This window comes from Sinocyclocheilus grahami, unplaced genomic scaffold, assembly GCF_001515645.1.
Source record: "Sinocyclocheilus grahami isolate Dianchi unplaced genomic scaffold, SAMN03320097.WGS_v1.1 scaffold56.1, whole genome shotgun sequence".
Taxonomy (NCBI): domain Eukaryota; kingdom Metazoa; phylum Chordata; class Actinopteri; order Cypriniformes; family Cyprinidae; genus Sinocyclocheilus; species Sinocyclocheilus grahami.
Genome location: NW_015505235.1, coordinates 3,556,049 through 3,567,113, shown reverse-complemented (window position 1 = coordinate 3,567,113; position 11,065 = coordinate 3,556,049). Strand labels below are relative to the sequence as shown.

General features: G+C 39.0%; 1 protein-coding gene across 1 annotated transcript in view; it reads left to right on the top strand.

The window, feature by feature from the left end:
• The first annotated feature begins 8,904 nt into the window (after positions 1 to 8,904).
• The window catches only part of wnk1b (WNK lysine deficient protein kinase 1b), a 77,925-nt gene continuing 75,764 nt past the window's right edge, over positions 8,905 to 11,065 (top strand). The window contains exon 1 of the mRNA XM_016270452.1: positions 8,905 to 9,924. Within this exon, the coding sequence (XP_016125938.1) occupies positions 9,184 to 9,924 (741 nt within the window). The 5' untranslated portion in view covers positions 8,905 to 9,183. The remainder of the gene's footprint in view (positions 9,925 to 11,065) is intronic.

Genomic DNA, 11,065 nt, shown 5'->3' with positions numbered 1-11,065 from the left:
CAATATTATGCATATTGCATTTCAAGCCATCATACACAAACCAGAACACCACAGCGGTCTGACACACATTACACAGTGGCAGCTGTGTGGTGTTACAAGACACTTTCTTCTGACAATGTGGCCTTGGGATGCTCTCACATATTAGATAACAGCGAGCATTTGGATAAAGCGTGTCTGGTATTAAAGCATGAAATGGATATTTTCATCCAAGACGACAGTGACATGCTTGTTTTCTTGTTAGCAATTATCCAAGCGAGGCACATAACGTCCCATTATGCAGTCACAATAGTGATTTGACTCACAAAGTCACAAGGGAGAATAATAATTGCTGTAATTACAGACACCGAGAGGATTGGCTAAAGAAAAGCATCAAACGAAGCTGAAGAACAGTCTCCATTAAGGGTGTGGATTGACAGAGGGCTGTTTCAACTGCACTGCCCCGATGCAGGCATGTTAAACATGCGCCTGTGTTTGCTGAGGTTCTGGGCCTCACTACGAAAAGGAAAAAAAAAGAGCAAGGAGGGGCCAAAAAAAGAGAATTTCTTGTGAGAAAGTGATAGATGGATGTAGAGACATTTTTGCCCTTTGAAACAAAGGTTCACTCAACAGTGCCATCGTCCAGAGCTTCAATAGTTCATCCCAAAATTAACATTTTCTTAAAAATGTACTTAGGCCATCCAAGATGTAGATGAGTTTGTTTCTTCATCAGAACAGATTTGGAGAAATGTAGCATTACATCACTTGCTCACCAGTGGATCCTCTGCAGTGAATGGGTGCCGTCAGAATGAGAGTCCAAACAGCTGATAAAAACATCACAACTGTCCACAAGAAATTTACACAACTCCAATACATTAATGTCTTCTGAAGTGAAAAGCGGTGTGTTTTTGCTTGTACATAGTGCTTGATCTGCATGTGCATATTTCTCACCTGATTCAGAGTAGACAATTTTTCACAGTATTACGGATAGAGGACTCAACTTTTAGCCGGAAGCAATGGTTTAAAGTTAAAAATGTCTTAATTATGGACGTTACTTCTAAATATGCAACTTTTCACTTTACAAAACATTAATTGATGAACTGGAGTGGTGTGGTGTGGATTATTGTGATGTTTTTATCAGCTGTTTGAACTCTCATTCTGACGGCACCCATTCACTGTGCTAATGTGAGTAAATTTTCAGCAAATGTACATTTTTGGGTGAACAATTTCTTTAATCTGTGAAGAACTAAACAGCAGCATGTTCGCTCTCTTTGACTGTTCCCACAGTGACAGCTCGTGCTGGTCACTCACTCGCTCTTCTCCTAAAATACACAATGAGGCATTAGCAACTTCAGTCACTGACACAGTCCATGGGCTGTGTGCCATCGCAGCTGCAATAGTGGTGGACACGTGGCATTTGTGGTTCTTTGTGCTCAGCGCGTGCCCAAAACATCTCTGCATGTAACCTCAAACACTAAGCCAGAGCAGATGACCACTCTGAAGCCTAAAATAAACTGAATTAAAATGAACTTCTATCCATGTTGGAATCTGGTCCAAGTGGCCAATACATTGCCTTACTCTGTCCGTGTGTGAGCTAATGTGCTGTGCATGCACTATACATGCTCACCAAGGCTGCATTTATTTGATAACAAATACAGTAAAAACAGAAATATTATGCAATTTTATTATAATTTGAAGTATAACTATTTTCTTTTTCAATCTATTTTTAAAATATAATTTATTTCTCTGCTGTCAAACCTGAATTTCAGAAGCCATTATTCCACTCTCCATTCTAATGCTGATTTGGTGCTAAATAACAACAACAACAGTTGTTGCTTTTCTCACCTGATTCAGAGTAGACAATTTTTCACAGTATTACGGATAGAGGACTCAACTTTTAGCCGGAAGCAATGGTTTAAAGTTAAAAATGTCTTAATTATGGACGTTACTTCTAAATATGCAACTTTTCACTTTACAAAACATTAATTGATGAACTGGAGTGGTGTGGTGTGGATTATTGTGATGTTTTTATCAGCTGTTTGAACTCTCATTCTGACGGCACCCATTCACTGTGCTAATGTGAGTAAATTTTCAGCAAATGTACATTTTTGGGTGAACAATTTCTTTAATCTGTGAAGAACTAAACAGCAGCATGTTCGCTCTCTTTGACTGTTCCCACAGTGACAGCTCGTGCTGGTCACTCACTCGCTCTTCTCCTAAAATACACAATGAGGCATTAGCAACTTCAGTCACTGACACAGTCCATGGGCTGTGTGCCATCGCAGCTGCAATAGTGGTGGACACGTGGCATTTGTGGTTCTTTGTGCTCAGCGCGTGCCCAAAACATCTCTGCATGTAACCTCAAACACTAAGCCAGAGCAGATGACCACTCTGAAGCCTAAAATAAACTGAATTAAAATGAACTTATATCCATGTTGGAATCTGGTCCAAGTGGCCAATACATTGCCTTACTCTGTCCGTGTGTGAGCTAATGTGCTGTGCATGCACTATACATGCTGCATTTATTTGATAACAAATACAGTAAAAACAGAAATATTATGCAATTTTATTATAATTTGAAGTATAACTATTTTCTTTTTCAATCTATTTTTAAAATATAATTTATTTCTCTGCTGTCAAACCTGAATTTCAGAAGCCATTATTCCACTCTCCATTCTAATGCTGATTTGGTGCTAAATAACAACAACAACAGTTGTTGCTTAATATTTTTGTGGAAACGATGACGCATTTTTTTCAGGTTTCTTTTATGAATAGAAAGCATTTAACAGAACAGAACGGCATTTATTTGAAACAGAAATCTTAACATTTTAAATGTGTTTACAGTCACTTTGATCAATTTTATGCACCCTTGATGAATAAATGTATTAATTTCTTTCAAGACAAAAATATTACTGACCCCAAACTTTTGAACGGTACTTTATGCCTATTAAAAAAAAAAGAAACTTTAGCAGAGACAAAACTTCTTCTGAGAAGTAGTATTTTGTGAGATGAGCTGCATTTATTTGATAACAAATACAGTAAAAACAGAAATATTATGCAATTTTATTATAATTTGAAGTATAACTATTTTCTTTTTCAATCTATTTTTAAAATATAATTTATTTCTCTGCTGTCAAACCTGAATTTCAGAAGCCATTATTCCACTCTTCATTCTAATGCTGATTTGGTGCTAAATAACAACAACAACAGTTGTTGCTTAATATTTTTGTGGAAACGATGATGCATTTTTTGCATTCATTTGAAACAGAAATCTTAACATTTTAAATGTGTTTACAGTCACTTTGATCAATTTTATGCACCCTTGATGAATAAATGTATTAATTTATTTCAAGACAAAAATATTACTGACCCCAAACTTTTGAACGGTACTTTATGCCTATTAAAAAAAAAAGAAACTTTAGCAGAGACAAAACTTCTTCTGAGAAGTAGTATTTTGTGAGATGAAGACCTAATGAACAAATTCAAGACATTTCCTTTCAGTTAATCAACAAAATAGCTTTTAATGGGTTTGTTTTCCTATATGTTAGACAATAGATAGACTCCACCCAGCCTCTGAACTCTGGTGTGAGCGCTGTACATTGTGCTGTACACTCTGCTCCATACCATCAAACAGGACTTGCTTTAGGAGTTTGAACAAAAACACAGATATTTGACAGGGCATCTGTCATCACGTCACTCTGACAACTAAAGAGTGTTCTGAACCAAAATACTAAGCTTTACTATTTTATGTCAGATTCCCATGACCATTTGTCTTATGACCAAGTTATGCAATGCATATATGTTTACTGAAACACCAAATCTGAGTCACATTTAGATTTTTTAAAGCTCAGTTTGAAAAAAGCAACCCTTTTTTTGCACGCAATACGTAAGAAAAAAAAATTATGGGCAACATTTTCTTCCGTTTGCATGAGCTTAAATGTTTCCTGGTACATGAGCTGGAATTTTAATGAAGTGGGTCTGCATATTCTCTAAATTAAATACTGTATGTCACCTGACTTTGCATACAAGTGTGCTGAAAGATTAGCATGTGCGGACATCCAGTGGCTCTTTACAATGGAATGTTAAACTTTCCAGCAGGCATTTGACATGGTGACTTTAAGATAACCCTCCTTACACTCATTTAGATTAGCTTGTGCATTGTTTCAATCTCAGAGTAAATATTTACCTTCCGGAGTGTTGCAGTTATCTTAAAGACCAGTCTAAATACAATTTCCCAGTAATGCACAGTGAGAGGACTAGCATAATGAATAATGCATGTTGGGTGCTAAACAAATGCCTGTTTTTCTCATTCACTCATTACCACCGCCTAGTGGATAAACTGATGTACTGAAGCTACATTACATTACTGTACATGCAAACTTAGAGCTTGAAGTTTTTTCTCTCTCTCAATCCTTATTTTGTTACTTCCCTAATCTAATTTTCACACTCACTTAAAGAAATAGTTCACCCAAAAATGAAAAGTTGCTGAAAATGTACTCACCCTCAGGCTATCCAAGATATAGATGAGTTTGTTTCTTCATCAAAACAGATTTGGGGAAAATTGGCATCACATCACTTGCTCACCAATGGATCCTTTGCAGTGAATGGGTGCCGTCAGAATGATAGTCCAAACCTAATCCACAAGTAATCCACAAATGTCCAAATTCAACGTTTAAGTGTTTGAACTTTAAACCTCTGCTTCTGGCAAAATACGAGTGCAAACACACAGCTACCTGACTTTGCATACAAGTGTGCTGAAAGATTAGCATGTGCGGACATCCAGTGGCTCTTTACAATGGAATGTTAAACTTTCCAGCAGGCATTTGACATGGTGACTTTAAGATAACCCTCCTTACACTCATTTAGATTAGCTTGTGCATTGTTTCAATCTCAGAGTAAATATTTACCTTCCGGAGTGTTGCAGTTATCTTAAAGACCAGTCTAAATACAATTTCCCAGTAATGCACAGTGAGAGGACTAGCATAATGAATAATGCATGTTGGGTGCTAAACAAATGCCTGTTTTTCTCATTCACTCATTACCACCGCCTAGTGGATAAACTGATGTACTGAAGCTACATTACATTACTGTACATGCAAACTTAGAGCTTGAAGTTTTTTCTCTCTCTCAATCCTTATTTTGTTACTTCCCTAATCTAATTTTCACACTCACTTAAAGAAATAGTTCACCCAAAAATGAAAAGTTGCTGAAAATGTACTCACCCTCAGGCCATCCAAGATATAGATGAGTTTGTTTCTTCATCAAAACAGATTTGGGGAAAATTGGCATCACATCACTTGCTCACCAATGGATCCTTTGCAGTGAATGGGTGCCGTCAGAATGATAGTCCAAACAGCTGATAAAAACATCACAATAATCCACAAGTAATCCACAAATGTCCAAATTCAACGTTTGTGTTTGAACTTTAAACCTCTGCTTCTGGCAAAATACGAGTGCAAACACACAGCTTTACACTTCACAAGATATTAATTGATCGACTGAAGTCATGCTTTTACCAGCTGTGTGGACTCATTTGACACATTCTGTTTGCACAAATTAATTAGTCAAATAGTGAAAGGTTTGTTAATGTATGTTAATGCGGTCTTCTAACCAGTGTTATTCTTACCAGTGTGAAATTTCCACATGCTCTCAATTGACCTGTATGTCAACAGAGCTCAATCACTGCCTTCATTTGAACAGGGGAACAAAGTGTACCCATCCCACAGTCAATGCATCTAAAACAAACAGCCTCTCAGGGTGCAATCAAAGATACATACCGTGACCTTGACACCTTACTGTCTTACTGGACTAGCACATCTTGCACATGCTTGTGTCACCTCTTTGGACCCCACAGGTGGTTTTAAGTAGCAGTGGGGCCTCCATAGAGAATCTGCAATGTTAGGAAAGAGCCTGCTTGTGTGTGCCATCTGCGGAGGAAGGGAATGCAAAAAAGAAAAACAAATGTCTAATGTTATAAGGGGCTTCATATTAATAGGCTTTGAGGAAACAGTCTGGCCAGGGAAAAAGAGAACAAAAAAACAATAATGTTTCTTTATTTGAATGTACACTTCCCATGCTGTTATGTGTAACATTTTTTGCCAGATGAAAATTCAACATAACTTGTATTTGCCATTTCCTACATTGGTTTCAATATTTCATTTAAATATAAAACGGAATGCGTTAAGTTTGGCAAAAATATCAAGTGAAATGTATAATACAAACCAAGGAGATATGCTTAATACGCATAATACAATTTAAAAAATGCATAAATTAATTTGAGCAAAATAACAATTGAAATCTTGCTTACCGTATATGCTTCCTCAAAGCACTGAGCACTTACAGTAAATATGGTATTTTAGTTTTTGCTTTCATTGTTGGATATCTTTTTAAATTTGCTTCATGATTCATATTACTAATTATTATCTACTATCTTCCAGATGTGCATGCACTTTTTTCCCGAAGGACTGTTAACAGTTTCATTATTTAATGCCCATCATCTGTAATAAATTACAAAGGAAAACTATTTTTGTTGCACGGATCGTGCTAGAATTTGAAAAGCTTTTTGTTTATACAGTAAAAAAAGCACACGTGCCAGAAGTTTACGTTTAACGGCCTGATTGCTCGCAGATTTACTGTTAACTAGCCGCATGGAAGAAGAGCCAGAATTCCATGCCAGGGCAAACGAGATATATTGGCATCTCTGCTGTGGTCCAGCCTGAAGCAAGCTCTTAATAAGCACTTCAGATAAGAGAGTGTGCAACTGACATGCATTACACAACACCGCCTGTCAAAAAACACTTAGATAAGGATACACTGACACTGAGAATGTTAGTTTCGTACACATTTTAAGACAAAATAAGATTTAGCATTGCAAACAAAAGTATACTTGAAGAAAACTGCATTCTTTTTAAACTGGGATCAACTCTTGGGGATCAACTCTTGCGCTGCAATTTTGTAAATAAACTGAGGAAGGAAACAGCGACCTCCTCAGGCCGTAATGAGACACTGCCGGCTGGCGTCTCTGCTGTCAGTATTCAGTGGGAGGGTACTGTAGACAGCGACAGCAGCAGCAGAGCCTCGGAGCTAAAACCAACGTGACAGACTGGAGTCTTAATAACACCAACCGATCAAAGGGCAGCACTTCCAGAGAAACCCTAATACTGCGTATGGAGACTACCAGTTGTCGACTGCTGCATAAGGATAACGACTCAGCCGGCTCGACAGCAGCGAACGCAAACCGCAGTGGATGTTGTTGCATTGTTCACGTGAAAGGAGGAAAATCGGTGGTTTGCAGCAGATCCGCGTGCAGTCGACCGGAACCGGACTCTGTTGTTGATTAGTCATAATGTTTAATCACAGGATACATCGCTACGCTGGATACCGAATTTAGTAGAGTCATTGCATCACGTTGGATTCACCAGCCCCGTGTTGAACTTGGCCTGTAGAGCAAACAGCACGATGAACGCGCAGCTCTGCTAAATCTATGGAATTGGTGTTTTCTGATCATTCGGTTTTCCAGCCGTGATTCTTTTTTGTCTTTATAACTATTTGGCGATGACCTCTCTTAAATGATTCGCTCGGTCAACTCAAGCAACTGCAGCTGTCGCTTTGTCTACATCTGAGGGGAATGGAGATGACGATACGAAAGGTATTCGCTGGCCAGCCAGCCTCCTATTTTTTTCATTGCAGCAGAATTTTTTTACACCTGGTTATAAAACTCTGCTTGTTTATTATAGGTTGACAGGCATACCATATTAAATATCCATTGTGTATTATAGTCTGGTATTTTGCGTTTGTGTATTCGCAAGCGCTTCCTGTTCAAAAAACGCTATTAAACGCGCGCGGCATTATTTTAAGAATGAGCTCGATACCAACGTTCGCCGTTACTTGACAACTTTTCAAAAGCGTCGCTGATAACTTCTAATATTTTAAATGCATCAAAAATGCAAAGTACTCCAGATATCATTTGAGTTTTTTGCTGGAGAATTACAAAAATCACCCCCAAATCTCAGCTGGCCACCTCACGTAACCAGGGCGACTCGTCTCGCGACCCCCGCGTGCGCAGTAGACGTGTTCATCTACCATTACACGGGTTTGTTTTGTTGACATTTTGAGGCACAACATTTAATTTTTTTAATATTTATACGATTGAAACTGAACACCTGTGAAAGCCCAGCAGTCACACGCACAGAAACCCGAGTTAGCAAAAGGCTTCGAAGTAGCTTACGCTTGCATTTAATAGTCAACATTTGTAGCTGCTTTAAACGTTAATACTGAAAATGTAGTGCTGTTTAAAAGTACATTTAGTTGTAACATAAGCTAATATGTAATTATTTCTCACATAGTGATGCTGTTATTATCATTTTTAAAATGCTTATTAGAATGGAGAACTGCTTTTAATGCTGTGTGTGTGTGTGTGTGTGTGTGTGCAATTAATATGTTCTTTATGTCTCTTGTAGTAAACCTGATCCTGGTTTTTGGGTTTCGGAGCCAGGTCTCCTGCACTCTGAAGGTCTGAAGAATATCAAGGCTCTTGCCCTTTCCCTCTTGCGGTCCCTTATGCCCAATGACGGCTGTCTCTGGGTCGCTGCAGGATGGATGAAGTGGATTTGACAGTTTTTGTCTGTCACCATCAGTGCTTGCCTCTCAGTGACTGTGTCTTGTTCTTTTACGTTTATAAAAGAACACCTCCTCTCTTGGGCTCTGGCCCCTTACACTGTAAGAGTAACTGTTAGTAAGGAATACCCCACGGAGGGGGCCTTCCAGCAAACTCTGTGGTTCACGTGAGCTTTTATTACTTTTTTCATAGGCTTTTTGTACCACAGTCAAAAGCAGAAAGAGGACATTTCTGCAAAAGGTCAAGGTTTACATTTGAGTTTTTTCACAATCATTTATTTATACATTTAAGTTTTTTTTTTCCCTCTCAGTGACTGTGTCTTGTTCTTTTACGTTTATAAAAGAACACCTCCTCTCTTGGGCTCTGGCCCCTTACACTGTAAGAGTAACTGTTAGTAAGGAATACCCCACGGAGGGGGCCTTCCAGCAAACTCTGTGGTTCACGTGAGCTTTTATTACTTTTTTCATAGGCTTTTTGTGCCACAGTCAAAAGCAGAAAGAGGACATTTCTGCAAAAGGTCAAGGTTTACATTTGAGTTTTTTCACAATCATTTATTTATACATTTAAGTTTTTTTTTTTTCCCTGGAGAGATGTCATCGGAAAATCCCAATAAGGTGGTGACCTTCTTGGCCCCTCCAGCTCCAAAGAATGTGAACGGCTCCGGTTCGGACTCACTGGTGGGTGAGAAGCTAGACACGGAGGTCAGGAAACGACGCCACACCATGGATAAAGATCTGAAGACGGCTGAGCACAGATTTTTTAGGCGTAGCGTCATCTGTGACTCCAATGCCACAGCCCTTGACTTGCCCAGCAAAGCCTGCATCCTCACCTCGCCTCCGGACTGCGAGCAGTTCATTGTGCCTGTGGTGCTGGGTTCGGCCCCTGACGTTACCATTGACACCCAAGTAGGTGTTTCAGGTGTCGTATTGGAAGAACATGCAGAGGATGGAAGAGCTGCTGGGGTTGAAGGGATTGTGGAGGTACAGAGCCCATCTGTGCAGGATGTGGGTGTGAGGCAGAGCGAGGCCCTTGGGATGGTGGAGAAAGAGCCCAGCGATGTGGGCAACAAGGAGCAAGAGAGCGGAGTAGCAGACAAACGTGAGGAAGAAGAGGAGGAGAAAGAGGTGGCGAGGGCCCGTGCTGAAGCTGAGCAGAGAGAGGCTGAGAAAAAGGTTCAGGAGGATGAAGAAGTGGAGACCAAAGCTGTGGGCACCTCACCCGATGGTCGTTTCCTCAAATTTGACATCGAGATTGGACGTGGCTCGTTCAAAACCGTCTACAAGGGCTTGGACACGGAGACTACGGTGGAAGTAGCGTGGTGCGAACTTCAGGTAAGAAGCTACCATGTTATCAACTATGTGTTCACCTTTCATTAATTGCAGAGGATGTCTATGTTGTTTGATGTGAAGTCTTCAAAGTGCTCCTTTGAAACACAACAGAGCGATCAATTCAAAAAGAAATGCCAAGCTTACAACAGGAAGTCATGTTGGTGTAACTTGTTTGTGCAGTTTTGTGGTCATGGTTCTTATGGTGCCCCTACAGGATGTGGGTGAAGAACAACTTTGGTGAAGTTGCAGGTTAGGCCCAAAACATACTGTATACGTGCATGTAGGTGATCCTGTGTCATGCATGGTCTTGTTGTACATGCTTATTCAGATAGTTAGCTGTAAAAATGCCGACATGTTAACCAACTGAGTCAGCAAAGTTCTCTTCAAACCGTTGCTCTGCCATTACAGTAGTTGACCTGAAAGATAAAATGAAGACATTTTACGCTTGTACATCCTGTAGCACCACCTGCAGCAATGCTGACAATGCAAAGCACAATTGTATTGTCATATGAATTCCTGATAAAGTCAAACTTGCATATTAGCAAATTTAAACCGTGTAGGCTACATGTTGCATTTTGAGTGCTGCCACAAGGGGCATTATATTGTTAGCGCAATTGATCTCAATCTTTTTGGCTCAAAGCCACCTGAATTAATAACAATTCTTTTTTTAAATTCTAGAAGTTTCAAGAACTGCATATTAATACAATTAATAATGCAATATTAATACAAATTGTGTTAATAATAATCTATTAATTTAAATCATTTTGAATAATTCTCCGGCCTTCTTGTTGAGAACCACTGTATTTACGTCTTTTTTTTAATTTTATTTTTTTGCTTTTGAAGTTTTTGCTTTTGACTGTCATGGCAGAGCATGTTAGTTAATGTCAAAATGTTAACAATAACTTATCCAAGTAATATCACATCTGATTTATTGGCACAGACACCTTGAATACTGAGGTTTGTTACTTCCAGACCATTGCAAGTGTTCAACTGGACATTGTGTTGGTCACACGCTCACATCTACATTCATGCACTTATGAATGTTATTTGCATTGATTAGCCTGTTACTCTCTTGTATTGACAGAGCTATTTTAGTTTCAAACCAAGAGTAGAGTTACATTAGGCCAGAGTTGTCTTTTTCTTT